This window comes from Akebia trifoliata, unplaced genomic scaffold, assembly GCF_017979445.1.
Source record: "Akebia trifoliata isolate Shusen 1 unplaced genomic scaffold, ASM1797944v1 Contig00341_ERROPOS679206+, whole genome shotgun sequence".
NCBI classification, from domain to species: domain Eukaryota; kingdom Viridiplantae; phylum Streptophyta; class Magnoliopsida; order Ranunculales; family Lardizabalaceae; genus Akebia; species Akebia trifoliata.
In genome coordinates, this window is record NW_028236971.1 from 461,405 (window position 1) to 485,034 (window position 23,630).

The 23,630-nt window shown below is 35.3% G+C and overlaps 1 protein-coding gene, 1 long non-coding RNA gene and 1 pseudogene across 3 annotated transcripts; all 3 read right to left on the reverse strand.

The window, feature by feature from the left end:
* Window positions 1–13,433: 13,433 nt before the first annotated feature.
* Window positions 13,434–15,484, reverse strand: LOC147381613 (cytochrome b561 and DOMON domain-containing protein At4g12980-like). 2 transcript variants are annotated; one of them, XM_086430221.1, is made up of 6 exons: window positions 15,310–15,484; window positions 15,118–15,204; window positions 14,889–14,971; window positions 14,463–14,788; window positions 14,090–14,344; window positions 13,434–13,992 (listed from the first exon to the last, which is right to left on the reverse strand). In XM_086430221.1, exons 3-6 carry the CDS (start codon window positions 14,896–14,898, stop codon window positions 13,693–13,695), a joined length of 891 nt encoding a protein of 296 aa, XP_086286347.1. In that variant the 5' UTR covers window positions 14,899–14,971; window positions 15,118–15,204; window positions 15,310–15,484; the 3' UTR covers window positions 13,434–13,692. The 2 variants fall into 2 exon arrangements, with proteins under 2 accessions (XP_086286347.1, XP_086286348.1); XM_086430222.1 differs by having other exon boundaries at window positions 14,463–14,770; window positions 15,310–15,483.
* An 854-nt stretch (window positions 15,485–16,338) lies between these two features.
* Window positions 16,339–19,199, reverse strand: LOC147381614 (uncharacterized). Its single transcript, XR_015174467.1, has 3 exons — window positions 18,754–19,199; window positions 18,334–18,390; window positions 16,339–17,999 (listed from the first exon to the last, which is right to left on the reverse strand). It is a non-coding gene; the product is annotated as an uncharacterized LOC147381614 (long non-coding RNA).
* A 275-nt stretch (window positions 19,200–19,474) lies between these two features.
* On the reverse strand, window positions 19,475–21,739 carry LOC147381615 (G-type lectin S-receptor-like serine/threonine-protein kinase LECRK3; annotated as a pseudogene).
* Between the last annotated feature and the right edge of the window lie 1,891 nt (window positions 21,740–23,630).

Sequence of the window (23,630 nt, forward strand, 5' to 3'; positions counted from 1 at the left end):
TAAATTATATAAACATATATACGAAACTTACAATTATTTTCTCAAATCGTTTGGGGCTAAAAACTTTCAAATAACAAAAATTTTGTTAGCAAAAACGACAAATTGATTTGAATGAAGTGTTAGTTAAATTGCATAAACGTATATACGAAACTTACAATTACTTTCTCAAATCGTTTGAAGTTAAAAAATTCTAAACAACAGACTTTATGAGTAAGAAAAATAAATTTACTTAAATGAAGTGTTGGTTAAATTGCATAAACATATATAGAAAACTTACTACTATTTCATCAAATTGTTTGAGACTAAAAAATTTCAAATAACAAAGACTTTGTTAGCAAAAGAGAGAAATTGACCTGAATGAAGTGTTAGTTAAATTGTATAAACATATCGTATTGTTTCCTTAAATTGTTTGAGGCTAAAAAATTTCAAACAACAGACTTTGTGATCAAAAAAGATAAATTGACTTAAATCAACTCATTAATTCACTTTTCCTGACTTTGTAACGTTTGAAACAACTCATCTACAATTAGATTTACTTAGTTTGTTAACAAGTTCTTTTTTTAAATATTAGGTATTACTATAGATAAGAGACTGAGCCTATATTTAGGATTTGTCCATTCCATAGGCTATGGTCTTGTCTAAGGACTAATCTCAGGGAACATGCAATGCTCATGCATCACACGCACAAAATAAGTAAAGGTGTGTCCTCGCAGGTGGCTCTTAAGGAATTAATGCTTATATTGGATATCGACACATATATTTTGAGAAAATATGACTGAAAAGAAATTGGCTGATCTAAAAGTGTTTTTAAATATGATAGAAATGACCATGTTTGAAAAAACGTATTATTTGGATTTGAGATTTTTGGAGAGATGTGGCGAGCCCTTTTTTGATATAGACATCAATGTGACAACTCATTATGTTCGATTCAAGTATACATTGCTCAAAATGCTAGCTGCCTTAATTAGCAATCCTCCCTATTAAGTATTATTAAGTGTTTTGTAGCAAAAAAAACGTATATAGAAAATCATAATAAAAATATTTGAAATTCTTGGTATTAATTATTAGGTAAGGAACTATTGGTATCAATTATGTTTGAAATCCGAGAGTCAATTAAGTACGCCACATGGGGTAGTCATATTATCACAATACTTTTTAGAAAAAAACAAAGGGTGATAGACTTTGCAGCATTCCAAGTCTTTGGTAGGATTAACACATCTAGACTTTTAACATATAATTCTTCAACTCATTAATAGCATACCAAGACTCTAGCGGGCTTATATAGACTTTTAACATTTGAAACTTGAACTCATTAATTCACTTTTTCTAATTTTGTAACGTTTGAAACACGCACATCTACTATTAGATTTACTTAATCTGTTAACAAGTTAATTTTTTGAAAATCAGGTATCACTGTAGACAGGAGACTGATTCTGTATCTAGGCTTTGCCCATTCCATTGGTTATGATCTTATCCAAGGACTAGTCATAGGGAACGTGCAATGCCCGTGCATCACATGCACCAAATAAGTGAGGGTGTGTCCTCGCAGGTGGCCCTTAAGGAATTAATGCTCATATTGGATATCAACACATATATTGTGTAAAAAATATGAGTGAAAAGAAATTGACTAATCTAAAAGTGTTTCTAAACATGATAGAAATGACCATGTTTAAAAATGTGTATTATTTGGATTTGAGATATTTGGAGAGATGTAGCGAGCCCTTATTTTATATAGACATCAATATGACAACTCATTATGTTCGATTCAAGAATACACTACTCAAAATGCTAGTTGCCCTAATTAGTAATCCTCCCTATTAAGTATTATTAAGTGTTTCCTAGCAAAAAACATATATAGAAAATCATAATAAAAATATTTGAAATTCTTGGTATCAACTATTAGGTAAGGAACTATTGATATCAATTATATTTGAAATCTGAGAGTTGATTGAGTACGCCACATGGGGTAGTCATATTATCATAACTCTTTTTAGAGAAAAACAAAGGGTGATAGACTTTGCAGCATTCCAAGTCTTTGGCAGGATTAACACGTCTAGACTTTTAACGTATAATACTTCAACTCATTAATAGAATTCCAAGACTCTTGCTGGCTTATCTAGACTTTTAACATTTGAAACTTGAATTCATTAATTCACTTTTCATGACTTTGTAACATTTGAAACACACACATCTACAATTAAATTTATTTAATTTATTAACAAGCTAATTTTTTGAAAATCAGGTATCACTATAGACAGGAGAATGGGCTTATATCTAGGCTTTGCCTATTCCATAGGCTATTGTCTTGTCCAAGGACTAGTCCCAAGGAACGTGCAATGCTCGTGCATCACACGCACCAAATAAGTGAGGGTGTGTCCTCATAGGTGACCCTTAAGGAATTAATGCTCATATTGGATATCGACACATATATTGTGTAGAAAATATGAGTGAGAAGAAATTGACTGATCTAAAAGTGTTTCTAATGATGATAGAAATTGCCATGTTTGAAAACGTGCGTATTATTTGGATTTGAGATATTTGGAGAGATGTGGTGAGCCCTTATTTGATATAGACATCAATGTGACAACTCATTATGTTCGATTCAAACATACACTGCTCAAAATGCTAGTTGCCCTAATTAACAATCCTCCTTATTAAGTATTATTAAGTGTTTTCTAGCAAAAAAAACATATATAGAAAATCATAATAAAAATATTTGAAATTCTTGGTATCAACTATTAGGTAATGAATTATAATTTTTTTAATTAAAAATAATTATCTATCTTATTAGTTATTCAATGTTGGTAAAAATCATAAAAATGAGATAGAAATGTTTGGTTTTCTATATTAAAGCCTAACATTGGATTGAAGTTTGAAAAAGTTTGATTTTTCTTTGAGAAAGAACAAGGCCGTTTTTTATGATTGTATTTTTAAGTATATGTAAGTGTTTTCAATGTTGGTCTATTGAATTTGAAAATATTAAAATATCATCTATATAGACCAAAGAGAAGTTTTTGTAAGAATTGCATATATCATTCATCACATTCTGAAATTCGCTAGGGGCATTTTTTAGACCGAAGGGCATTAAATTCCATTTATAATGTCCCAAAGGTACAGTAAAGGCAGTTTTGTATCTGTCATTTTCTTGAATTTTTATTTGTCAGAATCTAGATTTAGGATCGAATTTCCAAAAGATGTTAGCGTTTGAGAGAAGACCACTACAATACCGATCCAATTTTTTTAAAACATGTACCCGATTCGATCAAATTAATGAATATGTTAACCGAATCTGATCTGTTTCATTTCATCCTTAATTCGAAATCGATCAGAATACATACCTTATTTTAAAATTATCAATGTTCATGAAATTTTAAAAAAATCTACTTTCCAATTACAAATATAGAGGGAAACCAAAAAGACTATAACGTTTTATCTATATGTATTTATATGAAATTAACAATAATAAAAAATTATTAAAAACATGTTTGAATCGGATTATATTCAAAACAGATTGGGATACATCCAAATCCGATCCGAAATTGTTTCGGATCTAAGATTTCAATCCGACCCAAAAATTGAATTTTTCATGTTTTTCGGATCGGATTCAAGCTAGTTCAAATGTTGGGTATATTTCGGATCATTGCCAGTCCTACTCTTTAACCTTAAGAGTTTATCCACTTCAACCTTAAAAAGGTTATACAATGAAAGATTTTACATATAAGAGGTTGAACATGACTGATTTTGGGAAGAAAAATTCAAAGGTTTTTTTAATTACAGGTTGAAGAGAATGAAATTTAACTCGTTTCTTAACTATATATTATAGACGTCCAACGGTACTAATAAAACTCCTAGAGAACACCTCGGCATGCTTAAGTCAAGAGAGACTCAAAATATGAAAAAAGGGTTTTTTTTTTATACATCTTTTACCCTATTATCAAAATGTGATGCTAAATAATTCCCCTCTTAATTTTGATCGTCATGTTGCTTTAGTGTGACATGCAAATAGTCTGCATATATCGGCCTCTACTTCACAATATGGTCAATAATGACTAATGGCACAGTGATTATCTACCAAACCAATATATACTCAAACAATAGAAAAATAAAATTATCCTAAGGATACATATCTCCTAGACTTATGTTATCAAGATACACATAAATCTCAACTGTTGGATTTTGTATCTAAACAGTTAGGATCATGTGTTTTCTCATGAGTTAACAAATCCAAACCCTTTGCTTAAATATTAAGAATTGATTTAGTTTCGTATATCAAATAGGGATTGGATCTTAATATTGAAATCCGATAAAAACCTGTTAAGAGTCGGATTTGATATTTTTAGCCAAATCCTTATCAGATTGGTACCAAATGGACCCTAATCCAATCTGAACCTGATCCATTGATAACCCAAGATGAAACTAGTGAGGCAATCAAAATAAAATTATTTTCTTTTTATAGATTTGTCATTGGAGATTAAGTATAATAAAGATCGAGTACATAGAGTGTAAATTTCGTATCAAAATCCAATAAGAGAAATGTCTAATAAAAATTGATGTTCTACAAATACTCCAAAACAATCATTTTTTTTCACTTTAGTCTATTATGTAAAAAAAAAAATGATAGAGGGAATGAAAGAAGTTGTTACTCATAAAATCAGAGTTTGATTATTAAAGAGATGTGCACTTATCAAGTGTTATGTGACCGACGACTCACACCAATCAAATTAAAATGAAAATTTTACGAGATGGGGAGTAAGGCTAATTATGTTTTATAGAGTGAATGTTTGGGCAATTGAAAAGAATCATGTCACTAATTAAATTGAATGCAGCACAGATGAGGATGTTGAAATAGGTGAATGGAAATCTAGGGAAGACAAAAGAACGGGTGCATTCAAGAATATAGAAGTAGCTCCAAAAAGAGAAACTAAGAGAAAGCCGATTAAGTTGGTTTGGGCACGATCAACAAAATCCCATTACTATCTCAATTAGAAGGAATATAGAAGTTGAAGATTCTAAAAGAGAAGAGTGAGAAGAAAGCCCCAAAAGAATACAAATATAAAATTCTAAATACACGATGACAATAATGATAATTATATGCCACATGACTACCAATGAAGAATTGGCGCATGAAGCTTATTATTTCTAGTAAATGGCCATCCCCATAGAATTACCATACTCTTGTATAGGAAGTTGTCTTCAAAGAAGCATGCCCTCATCTTCCTAAGGATTCTTCTCGGAGCATTCCAAGACAATCCGAAACACTTAATATTTTATGGTCAAATGTTTCATTCCAATCTAATATGCTCCAACAAAACATTTCAATGGCATAAAATTTTCTTTGTATCGTCTTCTTTCAGGCAATTCAATTGCCATCAAAACATTTTGGATGATTGAAGCTAATTCTTGTATGATCAGATTGTTTGGAAATCCCAGTTTAATAAAACACATTCTATATTGAGTCGTGATAATATGAGAACCCCCTTACAAACACCCTCCATCACAGAATCATAAATCATTTACCTCGGGATATGCAAAATCATAAATCTTTTTTCTTGTATATTGTAAAGGCATTTGATCTACGGTTCTGTGATGGGCATTTCTCAAAGGGGATCAAGGTTCTTATAGATTAGAGAGATGACAAAAGAAAAATGATTCCTCTTCTTTCAGCAGACCAAGAACCAAGTATTTTAATCTTACATAAGAGAACTTCAACTATCTCCATCTAAGAACCATTGTAAATCTAAATATTCCTCAACACATAATAAATAAAAATCAAATAAGAATATAGCATAAACAACCCACCACGTATAAAAAACAGAGAATATAGCATAAACTCATTAATAAATAAATAAATGTAACAGAAAGTGAGAGAATAAGAACCAGAACCTCAAGGACTCCTCCTCCTTTTGTTTAGGAAACAATTAATTACGAACCACAAAATTTTCAACCAAAAGCACAAAAAAAAGAATTTTAAGGAGATGGTATGCATTCAAACTAGTCTTTCCTGATTTTTATGAACCCGCGTAAAAAACCTGTTGAAATAATAAACTTGATTTATTATAGGTTGTCTCTAGAGTTTCTAGAATTTTCTTGTAATTGCTAAAATTTCTAGAATTTTCATTTATTTAGTAGAGTCTCTAGAAATACTCTTGTATTTTCTAGAACACTCATTTATTAATTGGTATATAGGAGTTATCTAGAATAATCTAAGTCATTTAATGGTGTATCTTGAATTGTCTATAGAGTCCTATAAATAGAGATGTTCTCCAACTATTTTGTATCAACCAAAAGAACAAGTTGAAGTCAATAATAAAAAACCTCTTCCATCAAAATATTCTCTCCAATCTTCTCTTTAATTTTCAACATATTGGTATCAGAGCTGCCAAGTTCGTGAAGAAAAATGGCAAGTGGAGGAATGGTCCCCTTCCAAGTTCTAATGCTCACCAAGAGCAACTATGACAATTAGAGCATCAATATGAATGCACTACTAGGAACTCAAAATGTGTAGGAAGTAGTCGAGAAAGGCCATAAGGAGCAAGACGATGTTGCTCTTTCCCAAACCCAACGGGAAGCCTTGAGGGATTCAAGAAAGAGAGACAAGAAAGCTCTCTATCTCATCTATCAAGCAGTAGATGAATATGCATTCGAGAAGATCTCAAATGCAACTACGGCCAAAGAAGTATGGGAAAAGCTTCAAACTTGCAACAAAGGAGTTGAGCAAGTTAAAAAGATTCGTCTTCAAACTCTTAGAGGTGAGTTTGAACTTTTATTCATGGAGGAATCTGAATTAATTTCTGATTATTTTGCTAGAGTATTGGCCATTGTTAATCAATTAAGAAGAAATGGTGAAGATATTAGTGAAGTGAAAGTTATGGAGAAAATTTTTCGTACTCTGAATCCAAATTTTGAGTTCATTGTACGAACATTGAAGAAAATGAAAATTTAGAAACCATGACCGTTGAGCAACTCATGGGTTCTTTACAAGCCTATGAGGAAAAGTAAAAGAGGAAAAAGAAGTAAAAAGAGACTATAGAGCAACTACTACAACTCAACTTGAAGGAAGAAAATTTTGGAAATAATAGAAATCAAAGAGGAAGAGGATGTGGCCAAGGACGTGGACGTTGACGAGGAAGAGAAGGAAGGGGCGGCTTCAACAACAACTTCAACAATTCCAACAACTCTAATAACTTCAACAACGGAGAAAGAAGTCGAAATCCACAAGCAACAAGAGGGCACGGAAGAAGCAACTCATGGTCAAGGAACGACAATCTCACATCAAATGCTATAATTGCAATAAGTTCGGTCACTATGCCTCCGAGTGTAGATCGCCAAGCAAGGTTGAAGAAAAGGCCAATTTCATCGAAGATAAAGGTAGAGAAGAAGGTACGTTGCTGCTAGTTTGCAAAGACAAAGATGAAGGCCAAAAAAATAGATGGTATCTTGACACCGACGCTAGCAATCACTTGTGTGGACAAAGAAAAATGTTCGTGGAGCTCAATGAAGCGGTAAGAGGGAATGTCTCCTTTGGAGATGAATCAAAAATACTCGTGGAAGGCAAAGGTAAAATTCTCACACGCTTAAAAAATGGAGGCCATCAATTCATCTCAAATGTCTATTTTGTGCCCAACATGAAGAATAATATTTTGAGTTTGGGTCAATTGCTAGAGAAAGGGTATGATATTCACTTAAAAGAAAATAACCTTTTCTTAAGAGACAATAAAAGTAATTTGATTGCCAAGGTGCCCATGTCAAAAAATAGAATGTTCCTCTTGAACATTCAATACGATGTTCCAATGTGTCTAAAGGCTTGCTATAATGACTCATCATGGCTATGGCATTTACGCTTTGGACACCTCAATTTTGGCGGGCTCGAACTTTTGGAAAAGAAGGAGATGGTGAGAGGTCTACCATGCATCAACCAACCCGATCAGCTTTGCGAAGTATGTTTGCTTGGGAAGCAATCCCGGAAAAGCTTTTCGAAGGAGTCATCATCAAGAGCCACAAAGCCGCTCGAGCTCGTACACACTGATGTTTGTGGACCAATTAAACCAAACTCTTTTGGTAAGAGCAAATACTTTCTCCTTTTCATTGATGATTTTTCAAGGAAAACGTGGGCTTATTTCCTAAAGGAGAAGTCAGAGGTGTTCGAGAATTTCAAGAGGTTCAAAGCCCTTGTTGAGAAAGAAAGCGGTCTTGCTATTAAGGCCATGAGATCTGACCGAGGAGGAAAATTCACATCAAACGAGTTCCAAAAGTACTACGAAGATCATGGAAGTCATCGTCCCTTAACGGTGTCGAGATCCCCCCAACAAAATGGAGTGGCAGAGAGGAAGAATCGAACCATACTCAACATGGCTCACAGCATGCTCAAGAGCAAAAGAATGCCCAAGCAGTTTTGGGCCGAAGCGGTGGCTTGTGCAGTCTACTTGGCAAATCGCTCTCCAACAAGAAGTGTATATGAGAAGACACCACAAGAAGCATGGAGTGGAAGAAAGCCTGGAATTTCTCACCTCAAAGTCTTTGGAAGTGTTGCTTATGTTCATGTGCCTGATGAAAAGAGAACCAAGCTCGACGACAAAAGTGAGAAGTACGTATTCATTGGCTATGACTCAAGATCCAAAGGCTACAAGTTGTACAACCCAATTACCGACAAAATTCTCATTAGTCGTGATGTAAAGTTCAATGAAGAAGATTCTTGGGATTGGAACACACAAGAATACGAGTATGATTTTCTTCCTTACTTTGAAGAAGAAGAAGAAATGGAGCAACCAAGAATGGAAGAGACAAGACAAGAACTTCGAGAGCCTACTACTTCACCGATCTCACCAACCGAAAACCTGCATGAAGATTCGTCATCAAGTGAAAGTTCTAATGAGAAGACGCCACGCCTAAGAAGCTTACAAGAACTTTATGAGGTAACCGAAAATCAAAATGATATCACTCTTTTGTGTTTCTTTGGTGATTGTGAACCTCTAATCTACCAAGAAGCGGTAGAAAATAAGAAATGGAGAGACGCTATGGATGAAGAAATCAATTCAATCACAAAGAACAACACATGGGAGCTAGCTATACTTCCACAAGGACATAAAGCGATCGGAGTAAAATGGGTATACAAGATGAAGAAGAATGTTAAAGGAGACGTGGAGAGATACAAAGCAAGATTGGTAGCTAAAGGCTATAGTGAAAGAAAAGGCATCAACTATGATGAGGTATTTGCTCCTGTTGCTCGTCTTGAAACCGTTAGATTAATAATTTCTTTGGCAGCTCAAAATAGATGGAAGATCTACCAAATGGATGTAAAGTTCGCCTTCTTAAATGGTTTCTTTGAAGAAGAAGTCTACATCGAGCAACCATTGGGCTATGAAGTAAAAGGACATGAAGATAAAGTTTTGAGGTTGAAGAAGGCTTTATATGGCCTAAAGCAAGCGTCGAAAGCTTGGAATACTCGAATTGACAAGTACTTTCAAAATAAGAATTTCACCAAGTGTCCATATGAGCATGCACTCTATATCAAAGTTAAAAATGGAGATATTTTGATTGTATGCTTGTATGTAGATGACTTGATCTTCACAGGTAGCAACCTGAGTATGTTTGAGGAGTTCAAGAAAGAAATGGTGAAAGAGTTCGAGATGACAGACCTTGGGCTCATGTCTTACTACCTCGGCATTGAAGTAAAGCAAAAGGACAAAGGCATCTTCATTACTCAAGAAGGCTATGCTAAAGAAGTGCTTAAGAAGTTAAAGATGAATTACTCTAATCTAGTTGGCACGCCGATGGAATGTGGAATCAAGTTGTCAAAGCATGATGAAGGAGAAAAGGTGGACCCAACTCTCTATAAAAGCCTTATCGGAAGTTTGCGCTACCTAACTTGTACTAGGCCGGATATTCTCTATGTCGTTGGAATCGTTAGTCGCTACTTGGAAGCTCCAACAACAACCCATTTCAAGACTGCAAAGAGAATACTTCGGTACATCAAAGGTACAACCAACTATGGCTTGTTTTATTCATCTTCTAACAATTATGAGATAGTTGGATATAGTGATAGCGATTGGGGTGGAGACTTGGATAATAGAAAGAGCACCACCGGATTTGTGTTCTTTATGGGAAACACTGCTTTCACTTGGATGTCAAAGAAGCAACCAATCGTCACACTATCAACTTGTGAAGCCGAATATGTTGTTGTAACGTCATGTTTTTGTCATGTTATCTGGCTAAGAAACTTGTTGAAAGAATTGAATTTACCACAAGAAAAGCCTGTCGAGATTCGTGTTGACAACAAGTCAGCACTCGCACTAGCAAAGAATCCCGTCTTTCATGAAAGAAGTAAGCATATTGACACTCGTTATCATTACATACGAGAATGCATTGGAAGAAAGGAAGTAAGGTTGGAGTTCGTGAAGTCTCAAGATCAAGTAGCAGACATCTTTACCAAGCCACTCAAGAGAGAAGTTTTTACCAAGTTACAAGGTATTCTTGGAGTCACAAATCAAGTTTAAGGGGGAGTGTTAAAATAATAAACTTGATTTATTATAGGTTGTCTCTAGAGTTTCTAGAATTTTCTTGTAATTGCTAGAGTTTCTAGAATTTTCATTTATTTATTAGAGTCTCTAGAAATACTCTTGTATTTTCTAGAACACTCATTTATTAATTGGTATATAGGAGTTATCTAGAATAATCTAAGTCATTTAATGGTGTATCTAGAATTGTCTATAGAGTCCTATAAATAGAGATGTTCTCCAACCATTTTGTATCAACCAAAAGAACAAGTTGAAGTCAATAATAAAAAACCTCTTCCACCAAAATATTCTCTCCAATCTTTTCTTTAATTCTCAACAAACCAATGAAGAGGGAAGAAACTGCCCCCAACACGTGCAATTACTGTACTGTGTCTCTCCCTCTGATTGTCCAACACATCACGAAGAACCTCTGTAAATGGTCCATTGTATTACTTAGCAGCCAGGACAAAGAGCCCAAGCACAAAATAAGTCCACAAAACCATGCATATTTCATCTCTTCTAAACAATAAGCAACAGAAATATTATCATAGTATTTGCAACAAAATTAAAAGCTTAAGTGGTAAAAATGGCTTAAATTAGAAACCAGCCCATCCAGCAGGCTGAGAAGCTTGTTTGTTTCCTTCATTCTTTGAGTCACCAAATCGCTGAGAGTTATTCCCTTGAATTGGAGTTTTCGATATCTGAGAGGTAGCAGGGACTGCTGTGAAAACTATCTGACTCGAAACCCCATATGTCAGTAGTTCCAGAACTAAAGCTAACTGTGGACTTGTTCTGCTGCGCATTCATTGTCTAAACCGATGACTCTTTGGAGTAGTTCTTCTAAAAGGTTTAAGTACCTGCATTGGTTTCCAACACTCCTCGAACTCTTGTGCGACGCTTCTAATTTTTTTTTTTCTTCCCTTAGTCTCGTACTCCTTGGCTTTTGGTCCACCTAGTAATGTTCTTACGAGGCCAATCTTGGATGCTTTCAGCTTATAACTCCAAATTATACTATCCTGTCGACATACTGGGTTTGTGGAGATAAGAGTATTCGATACTTTGTATTAGAGTCAGACATGACAAAAGGTGGCCATATCTATGAGGTTATTATGAATGTTTAAAATATGTCCTCTTTGAAATATTGACCTTTTTGTTTTCTTTTTTCTCTCTCCCAAATAGAAAGAGAATCCTTCAAATGAAGAATACTTGAAATTAAAGGCAACTGTTGTGGGTGATTATAGGGATAGTGGAATATTTTATTTATTCATTTATTTTTGTAAGGAAAAAATAGATTGGCTTTGAATATTGATCTCTGGGCAGGCTGAGCCTTACTAGATTTTGTCTAGACTTGGCTTTCTTGCTTACCACCTGTATAAAGAAGCCTCTCATTTCTCCCTCAAATTAATCACCAATTCCATTTTATATGTGGCATTCCCTGAATAACCCGATAAAATTGTCTGGCTGAGCTTCACAGCTGCCTCAGCTTCTATCATAAGACAATAGGTTTAGTTGGAGGTAGAGGGAATGGGATGTTAATAATGCTTATCCTTTCGCTATTGAGTAGAACATGAAAAACATGAAAAAAAATAAAAAAGAGATCAGTTTTGTTTTTATCTATTAGCCTATGCTACTCTTTTGGGGTGTACTGATTTTGTAACCCCAGATTACCCGAATGGATAACCTGCTGTGGAAACAAAGTGCAATCCATTTGTTCCCCAAACATGTTGTTTTCCCTTAAATTGAAGCGATTATTTCTCCCAATTTGATTCTAGAATATGGTTTCTATTTGTAGCCCCCCAGCAATTGAGAGGCTGTCTGGAGGACTCTTTCAAGAAGTCATAATTACAAACACAATTCCAGTAGCAGAAAAGAATTACTTTCCTCAGCTGACTATACTCTCAGTGGCAAACCTGCTTGCAGAGGCTATTTGGCGTGTTCATGATGATGGCTCCTTGAGTAGCATGTTTCGGTGACTTTTGTCTCGTGTTTTTTTTTTTTTTTTGGCTAATTCATTATAGGTGTCTCATTGCATCATTTCTCTTTAGTTCAGAATCAGGCTTTGACCAACAACCCATTTCATGAATAAAGGGTGACCAATTAGAGAAACAAAGTTTTGGGTTATGTTATGAAGTATTGTTTTTTTTGTTGAAGGAATGATGAGCTAGAATGAGAGGGAACAGGTTCTCAAAGCAAAGAATATATTTTGACAATGTAGGTTCTTGGCCTATGTTTTCCAATTGTTGAAGTTAAACTATGGACCGCATATTTAATGTTATATAGTTAATACTTCAATAAAATTGTTATTGTGTGCGAAATTATGTCTCTTCTGAGCAAATTTCATGTGATGCTCTTCTATTATCATATTTATCGATACTTGTTCATCCCTTTTGCTTACATACATCAATTATGAAAAAGGTTTTTTTTTTGTTTCTTCTAATTATTATCAAGGAAGTACATGGAAGGTCACAACTACATAGAACCCAACATGTGATTGTTGGTTTGTGAATCAAATCATGAAAGTGAAGGTAACATAATTGTGTGAGCAGAATTAATTTTGAATAAAATCACTGACTCAATTGTGTTTTCCTAAGTAGTTCATTCAAGACCATACTAACACTATGTGAAAAAGGCTCATATTTGACGGTCTTAGCCCGTCAAATTTTGAGAAATTTGACGGATCCTCCCATCAAATATGCCCGTCAAGTATTCTCTTGTAGAATTTTTTTTTGACGGCCCTGGACTATCAAATTATTGGAGAATGGACTTAAAAAAAAAAAAAAAAAATCCATAGAGTATGACCGTCAAATTTAGAGGTTTAACAACAATAACATGGTCCTCTAATTCACCAATCACAATGAACGAAATAATATATAAAAAAATTCAGAAAAAGAAAAATCATAAAACAAGCTCAAAACTAAACTAAATAACCCAAAATTAATATACATGTAAACCTCTTTATTAAGATCGAAAATTCTGTCGAAGCTACAAATAACTGACAATAAAGCAGTATATGATATATATACAGCTATTTATGTCACACTCCTAATTTAATTTAGAACACAAAACACAAACAATTGAAGAAGCAATAATAGATTCTAAGAGATACCTAAGAGAAAGCCTAAGAAGTAACTGTATAGACAAACTGTAAGAGAATCAACTCTCCTCAATACTATATGTGGCCCTGCAATCTTGTTGTTGATCAAACTGTGAGTGGTTGTTGCTTGCCATTCCCATCATAAGGTTCGGTGGATGCCTCGGATTTCCTCTTCAGAACAACGATCCATGTCGTAACTTCCAACACTAATGCAATCCCACCCAATACACACAATACCACAATATAAGCTGTGTTCCACATTTTAGCTGGATCCAACATGTCTAGACCTTTAAACACGTTGACGATACCAAGAACAACGATGGAGTATTCAACAATATGGTGGTAAAAATTCCAGTAAATCCTGTACTTGTGATCCTTCTTTGACCTTAGGAACAATGCGAAAATCTGCACACACACAAAGAATGATAAACTCGTTATGATTGATTAAGAAAATGTGCCTAAAATAAGAAACAATGAACAAATTAGGAACAATTATAATTACCTGCAATGTTGCGAAACAAAAGAGAGTGATCCCAATATTTCGATGAGATTTGTATACCAAACCCTTCGAATTGGCCCCGAGCTGAAGACCAGTAGCCCATCCGGCAACTCCAATAACATAGGAAGAACTCTGACAAAAGATATGAAGATAAAACCAAGCTGGATCTGCTGACTTGAATGTCCTGAGATACCTAGCAAATATGGCTCCAATTGGAAACAAAATTCCCCAACTCACTGCATTCAGAATTCTATGAATCTGCCAAAAAAAAAAACAACACAAATTAGTTTTTTTTTTTTTAAGATCATATAACAAGGAAACCAATAAGTAACAAAAACCACAAATAAACAAAATTAAGCATAAAAAAACAACTTACATTCCTCTTTTTGAGATTTGAATTTCCTCTACTTTGGGTACTATTGCTCTGCCCACTCATTAAATCAAGTATTCCTTTCGAACCCAAATTATCGTCTCCAAATCCATGAACATTAGGAATTCCATTAGTGATAGATGACCCCACCTGCCACATTTGATTCACCGTCGCCCCCGCCATGTTCTTCGGCAATACCACCGTAGCATACCGCCTCATCACACCATCTACGTACTCCACTTCCATTTCGGGCATATCGAACGCTATCTTCGACCGTTCAATGTTCTTGTAAGAGGTCACATTGAAGGTTTTCACTATCATGGATCCATCATCTTGTTTACAGGCAATCAGAGAATCATCACTCATAAACAATCAACTTAAAGGAAATTTTAAGCATTTCGACAAAACATTCACCAATCTTTCTCACACTACCTCTTCTCATGACAAGTAAAACAAACTCCTCAAAAGATGCGAACAAGCTTTCCCATGGAACTCTTCAGGTACAAGCACCTCACCTGATTTCCAAGCACACCCACAATCATCGAATCAATTATTGATATTTTACTATAAAGTGATTTCAACTTCTTCTCATGTTCAATAGAAGCTAGAAAAAAATTAACCAAAACCAACGAATCTGAAATACAGAGGAAGGTAATAATACCACTGGATCCATTTCATAAGCAAGTGGCTCTAAAATAAAGTCTTCATTTTGGATGATACCATTGACCAACAAATTTCCATTGCGAACCTATAAAAGGAATCAAGTGCACAACTGAGCACAGAATAAAAAGAGTAAAACAAAAGGATCTTCTAGAGTAAAAGTGGTAGCTTATATTTGGAGGGGAAAGCTCACTTCAACACAATCTCCTGCCTTGGCTACAATTCTTTTGATCAACACATCAAAACCATTTTCCTGCACAAAGTAACTGAATGATGTCATTTCGAAGGGCTTTATCACATATATCGCACGAATAAGGCTGCATAGTAAAGTTGCATATTTTACAAATCCGACGGTTTTTTGGAAAACTCTATCTATTCTAGTGTGGATGGCAGGCATTCCTATATTTCTTGGTTTCAATAGGACTCATTACAAGTGTTGTTCTTTCTATCTACCAAATATTATCTAAAAATAATCAAGTTAGCATGTGGAGGTGTGCGCTAAAGAGTGGACTTTAGTTGACTTAGCCTTTTTCAATATGGTATGGAGGTGACTAACTTTAATGGTTTAATTAAATATTGTATGACAGAGGTACTTATGCTATCATATGACTTTTTTGGTAAGGATAGGATTCTTTGGAACTTTACTCCCACAGCCATTTGTTAGGGCCTATGTAAAGAAAGGAATGGATAAATCTTCCATGAAAAGGAGCAGTCCATGCAAGAAATCATCTTGGCCATGGTAGTTTTCTTTCTTCATCAATATTGGCTTGGCAGGGTAAGAGTTACCCTTTCCTCTCTTCCTTCCAGTCAGTGAGCTGGTGGGAAACATGACACAATTCATCTCTTGAATGGCAGTCTGGCATATAGGGCACTGATCTGTTGCTTGCTTTTAGTAGGGGCGGAGGTCAACCCAGGAGCTAATAGGTATCTTGAACTGTCACGCTTAGATTGGCTCCATCAATTGGATACCTATTTTTGAGGGAAGCAGTGGCTAAGCTGCACTTTTCTATTGTGGGGGTTTTTCTTCTACTGGTGTAAGGAGTTTTGAGAGTTCAGGGGTTCTTGTTTAGGTGGGATCTAGTGTGTAAACGGTGACCAATCTTAAGATGGGCAAACTACAATACCCATAGAAACATATGAGCGGTGCATGCACATTTATGCCAACAAAAACATAAATCATCAATATACATTTTGACAGGTTTTTTCGGTAATATTTCCCCCAAGTATTTTATTTATACAATTCATTATACTGATAAAAAAGAAAAGGCATATCCAAAGAAAAATACGTGACAAATGTAAGAAAGACATACAATGAAGCACATTTTGCAGCCATATAACAAAAACCTGAAGCAGGAATAAGTCTTTACTCATGTCTTGGTGATAAAGAGTCACATAATTGTAAATCTAAAAACAAGTCAAGTTGTATGTAACACCAAAAGGAAATGCACGAATCACATTTACTTATTATGGTTACCATATTAACTCACATGCACTGACTTTGATTTCCTTTCCTCTCTAGCTCATGCCTTCATCACACCTTCGTATGTACGAATTGAAGTTTTATGCCTAAACATCAAGCAATATATAGTGCAATATATCCTATTATCTTAGTAATCGAGTGTTGATACTAATCAGATATTTAGCTTACCAATATACTGAACACTACTGATATTTCAAGATTTGCCACCGAAGAATTAACTCATCAACGTTTTTCACCAAGTTTATAAAACAGCTATAGATTTATTGTAGCAATGAAGTAAAGAAGGATGCACAATGATGCCAAATGAAATTTGAATTACCCAAAATATGCATTTGTTTCCTAAGAGTTGAATTGAATAGGTATCAAGACATAAACTAAGAAAATAAGATGAAAAGTAAGGGAAGAGGGTTCCGTGCCCATCAATCAAGCAACAAAATGTCATAAGCTTTCCAAGCTTCAAATGTAGCATATAGTCGAGGAGGAAAGGAAAAAAAGACTTGGCAGTGGATTCTGCCAAAGGAAACCGGTTCGACTCCCTCAGGAGATAAGTCAGTCAATGTAAGGTCAAATAAGAGATGAGTTCATATGCAGTGTGTCATGTAGAATGGAATGGATGAGCTAGGCAAAGTCTAGCCACATTTGAAAAATCTCACTCCAAACATGAGCTGTGAGATCAAGCATGAGTGGGTTGAAATGAAAAAGGCACATCAGCAGTTGAAATCGAGCTAAAACTAGTTAAATCACCATCAATGGCACATGCATGGGGGAGGCAGAACTTTAAGTTCACCCTGTGTTACCACATCAATTTCTTGGATAAATAAAACAGTGCAAGTATTTAGCAACACAACTGATTACCAATGAAAGAAAACTAAAACATTTGAATTTAATGTGTCATACTCCCAATCTGACTAAAAGGGATGCTTTATCTTTCTCAATGCCTAAATTGAAACATAGATTTGATTTTTAGGATACAACTACGAACATAAAACATTAATAACAAGCTCTGTGACACTTGAGGGAACAAATGAACATTACCCATATAAATAGATGGCCATGAACACGGAAAGAAGAGCATAAGCATGAACACAAACATAGACTAGCCATATAAAACAAGAACCACTCTGAATATATGAAATAAGGGACTCGAATTACTTAAAAATTTTGAAACTATCAATATGTATAAAAAAAAAAATTGTACATTATTTCATGTTGGTAAGCTGTGATTATATGGGAACCACGAGACAACTACAAAGTTTGCTATAGTAGCCAACTATATCCTATAATGTATAAATGCAATCAAGAAATTAAGGGGGCATGAATATTCAATTACTTTTTAAGAGATAGTAACTGATCTACATACTGCAGCCCATTTCTATTCTCTCCAAATGTGCTTAGTCTAAAACCTTCATAGTAGAAGAAGCTTCAATGGTTAGAACATATATTGGTTATCTAAGTTCTAATAAATAATTGCATTGATCAAAAACTATTTGTTGGAACTAATTAGAAGTGATGAGCATAGTAAGACTGGTGATACTAGTCAAGCTTTATAAATAATACAAAAAATGCAATCAAACCGTGGTCATGGGAAGAATGAAAACATAACTGCTATGGACCATAGTAGAGTTATGATGTATTTTTCAAAGCAAATTTTATTAAATAAAGTTTGTTTACTTTCATAAAATTTATTAATTCAAAATTCAAAATTAACAAAAAAACATTAAAATCCAAAATCTGTACTGTTTTAGATCGTGCAACAGCGATCTTCCCCAAGCTGTTCTCTGTCTCGCATGCTTCCTGCAACATAAAAAAAGTAAAGAAAATTCAGAGATTGAAGAGCTCGAATGAGCTCTAGAAACTTCTCAATATCACCGTAGAATATCTACTTGAATCCAAGGAGAACGAAAAAAAATTGTGAGAAAAAATTCAGATCTAATCATATCAAAACATTCAGATCTATGAAATCATTTGGATCCTTAATCAAAATTTTCTTTGTTCTTAGGTTTTATTTCGTACAAAATTAACACATTTGGAAAATAAAAAATCAAAATTAATATATTTTGCAAATAAAAAGCCCTAGATCTCATCTTCAACAATCAGAATAGCGTTATAGATCCATCAACCTAAGAGATAGAGAGAGAGAGAGAGAGAGAGACTCACCTTAAAAAATAACAATGAACAACTTTATGGCTTCTTATTCACTCGATCGTTCCCAATGTTGAGAGATGGAGAGCACTTCATGAGATCAGATAGAGAAAGATTGTGCGATGAGATCGATCCAGACATGAAATCGAGGGAGATAAGGAGAGAGATTGAGACATTCGAGAGAGAGAGAGCCAGAGAGCGAGTGACTGAGAGAGTTTCCAATGTTGAGAGATCCAAAGCACTTCAAGAGATCAGATTGAAAGAGATTGAGAGATGAGATCGATCCTGAGATAAGATAGAGGGAGACAGGGAGATCGATCTAGAGATGGCTTCTTATTCACTCGATCGTTTCCAATGTTGAGAGATCAGATGGAGAGAGATTGAGCGATGAGATCGAGGGAGACAGGGAGAGAGATCAAGACAATCGAGAGAGAAAGAGAGAGCCAGAGAGTGACTGAGTGAGACAGTTTCATGTTAAGTGTGTTTGTGAACAGGAAAATCGTGGTCCAATGGCCGCGGAATTTCGGTACAAAAATTCGTCGGGCCAGGCCTAACAATTTTTTTCTTCAAAATTTGCGATTTTCACGTAGTGTAACTCAACTATAAATGATTAAACAACAGACCCACAAACATACTATTCAGACATATATAAGTAACCTTCAACATAGATTATTAGGACCTTGAATTCCCCATATTTAGGTCCACACACATACATATAAAACTGTTGTTTCAACTTTCAACCAATTGAACTAATCAAGGATGAAGGGTTGGGGGGCACAGAAACTTCGATGGATCCTTGCATCATTTATGTAACTTTATTCATTGTAGGTCTAAGCGATGGCTCCTCCTGAATGCACCAAATTGCTATCATCACAAGCTTTTCCAACCTTGTCATGTCGTCCATTGCCTCATCTTCACTCTCCATTAACATATCCAATCTTCCTTCTTTAAAGCAATCATAAGCCCAATCCATCAATATCACCTTGTCTTCATCTTTGAGATCTATTTCAAAGTTCTTCCGACAACAAATGATTTCCAATAACAAGATTCCGAAGCTGTAAACATAACTTTCACCGTGATAGCCAAGTTTTTGAACCATTCAGGGGCAACATACCCTTTAGTCCCCCTAATACCCGTATTAGTACGAGACTGATCAAATTTCAAAAGCTTTGCTAATCCAAAATCGGAAATCCTTGCAGTAAAAGAGTCGTCAAGATGTATGTTTTGAGGCTTAATGTCACAATGAATGATTGGTGCTACACTCTTCATGTAAGTATGTGAGCCCTCTCGTGATTCCAAATGCAATCTGCATTCTTTGGTACCACTGCGGCCTTGAACTTCCAAAGAGGAAGCTCGCCAAAGAGCCGTTGCTCATGAACTCATATACCAGAAGCTGGTGTGGTCCATCGTTGCAGAATCCTAATAATTGGACTAGATTCTTGTGATTGGTAATCCGGCCAATCGCAGTTACTTCAGCTTTAAATTCTTGCTCACCTTCTTTAACCTCGCCTAACTTCTTAACCGCTACCAAGTTTCCACCATCCGATGCCATCAACCCTTTATAAACTGTTGCGAAAGCACCACTACCTAATTCTTCTTTAAAGCCATTTGTAGCTTTTTCAAGCTCTTCGTATGTAAAACTTCGCAGATTCATCCCTGACTTGGTTTGGCCCGGGTGAAGTTTCTTCGATTTCTTACGGTAGGTGAAGAAAACAAAGAGAGAAATCAATGACAGCATCACGAAGTTCAGAAACACGGAGATCAGGACTTTTCCTTCGACACTAGAATTAATCCTCCCGTTTGAGAGTGGAAGCTTCAATTTCCAACAGTTTCCATCTCTAAAAACGGCTACTGCACAGAAACAATCACTCGAACAAGCTTCTCTGCACCAATCCTCATTTACCGATTTATACTATTCAAAGGTGGAAGGTAGCCAATCGGTGTTCATCATTTCCTTCATGTCAAATGGAGACAATTCTTGCGATCCCTCCTCGCAGTTTTGAGAAATAAAATTTTGTTTGCATCCTTTTAACTTGTTATTATGATCCAAGTAGGTATACCCGGGTGGACATTCACAACTATGTCTCTGATTCTCGTCTAATCTGCAATAGCTGTTAAACCCACAAGCCCCACTTCCTACATTCCCCATTATGCTCGTACAAATATTTGAAGGTATGTACCACATGGTGGACTACGACTGTGGCCATCGTGCCTAAAAACTCCATCATAATCAAGTGTTCCTCTTTGGTAGAAATCTTTTTTGTTTGTTGGAATTGCGCTAGATTCTGTGAGGTTAAATAGGGTGCTTCCATTTGCTGTCGTAAGGTAAATATAGCCGGACTCATTGAAGACCATGTGAGCGCCCATTTGTTGAGTCCAGCTTAACCAGTAATAATTGTAAAAATCGTCAGTTGGGAAAGCAATTGTGTAAAGCACGAGATTAGCATCGGTTTGAAACCGAAGCTGAAACCTTCCACTCAAGTAATCATCGCTTTCTGTCTGACGAGAAACAAGTCTGCTTCCTCGATTCAATATCAGTGTAGGCAATATGGTGTCAGTGGGATCATCAAAGCTTGCCCATATATTAATACTGTTTCGGCTCATGAGCGTGTCAAGCATAGCTGCATAAGCGGCTCCGCTTCCCATGGATTCTGCTTTCCAAATCTCTCTGCCTCAAGGATCGTTCAAAACGAGTTGACCATCAGTAGTTAGCTCAACTTTTGATCCTCTGTGCACCAAATTTGCTCCATTTGCAGACCAAACTATGGTCTTGTCAGGTACTTTGTTGAACCAGATTGCAAGCAAGAAACCTTTGATCCCAATGGGTTGGAACCCAAAAGCAAAATCACTTGAAGGTGATGTCCATGAAGAGTTGTCATTTAAAGCAGATAGAGATGAGCCCAAGCTAATGTTTTGGTAAGTCTTGAGATATGGTAAATAGTGGTAGGTGAAGAAGAAAGATAAACAAGAAGTGCAGTATACGATGAATGGTGGAAACCATTGAGGAAACTATCAAGAGTAGGAGAAACAAAACAAAAGCTATGGAATTACTTGATTTATAGGCATGAAACTTGGATTAGAATCTCACTAGAAGATGAGAGACAAACATAGAGAAGATATCATGAGAGAGTTCATTAGTTCTCCAAGTTATTGGAAAGATTGCAGCACGTACTATAGTGTATCCTTATCACTGCTATAAAAAACAGATGTTTGGCTTCCCCAACAATTGACTTCTATAGTTGATTTGGTTTTCAAGTATGTAAGGTATCAAAAAGACCCAATTTTCTGAAAATCTTTCAAACAAATGACCTGGTGAACATAGTCCAATAAGAAAATCTTTCCTTATTGGACTATTTTGAGGCTTTTTTTTTTTTTCTCAATGTTTTAGAAATGAGTGTCATGTCATCTTCATTGGCGCACAAAATGAGATCAAAGCAAGTAACAGACCAAATGGCCCTGGTGAACATAGTGATGTTGAAATGTGAAGGGAGTGTTTGGATCGAAATGCAGAACCTGATTCCTGATTCTGATTATGGATTACTTGTCTTAAGTGAACTATAAAAACTGATTTCCATAATCCTAAATCTCCTTTGGCTACACTTTTTCTGTAAATTGATTTTACAATTCGAAATCAGAAGCTTGTTTGGTTAAAATTGTTTCTGAAAACTAATCTTAATAGAAAAAATTACTTCATTAACTTTCAATAAAATTTCATGGTCAACAGGTATGTTTAAAGAGTCGGGCTAGGGTGACATTGGGATTTATTGAGATTTTCACCTTTCTGACATAGGGTGTGCACATAACCGTAGTTGTGTTCCTTGAGATACGAGTAAAAGCATCCACGGTCATGTGTGCACCTCCACGTCAGAAATGTGAGAATCACAGTAAATCCAATGTCACCCCAGCATTAGTGATGTTTAAATTATCCAAAGAATTATGATGATTTTATAATTTTTATTAGCATAAATGGTCTTTTTGGCATTTTATTTATTTAATTTTAGCTATAATCCTATGGGAAACGCCATCTCCAATCTCACCATCCTTATGTATAATAAAATAGATGTAGTGAAAGAGTCGCTTTGAAGTAATACCTAACTCCATCCCTTTAATTTTATTAGTATTCCCTCTCGATAGGTATCATTACTAAAGTTTCATGCTAAATACTATTTTATTTTTACTCTTATTCTTTTGTTGAAACATGGAGAAAAGAATGAGAAGGTCATTAATTATCTTCTTCTCTAGAATAAATCCTTGGACCCACATAATAAATCAAATAAGAAATTCTTTAAAAAAAAGTATTTGAAAAAAGAAAAGAAAAAAAAAATCAATTGATAATATTGAAGCACGATTCGCCCAACGACTAAATTTTTCATAGCTTAAAAGGAAAAAAAATCAATTGATAGAGCTCTGACACTTCAAAAATCTTGTGAACAGAGCTTCTACTGAATCTCACTAGAACTGAACAAGGAAGTGAGAGGGCAGACAAGAACTCTTGAGGTAAGAATTAGGAGAAGAAGAAGAATAGAGAATAAAAGTAAAAAAAGAAAACGAAAAGGAGGAGGGGGTATTTAGAGATCTCAGAAGCGTCGAGATACGCAAAGGATGGAAAGTTAAGATTTCCTTGATTAGTGTAACAATGATGGGCTGTCGAAGCATTGAATGCGCGTGGGAAACGAAAGAATGGTACAAACAAGCGTACACAACCAACCATCCAAAATGTGATACATGTACGCGTCGCATAAATGCCTTGCAGCTGACACACACGGTTATCAAGACTTGATAGTCGGCAGTGCACGAGGAAGTCATTAATAGCACCGCCATGGAAATTCGAACAGTCAAACTTCAAATTTAATGTCAAAGGCAGAAGGCAAAAGGAAAAGTGAATGTTAACG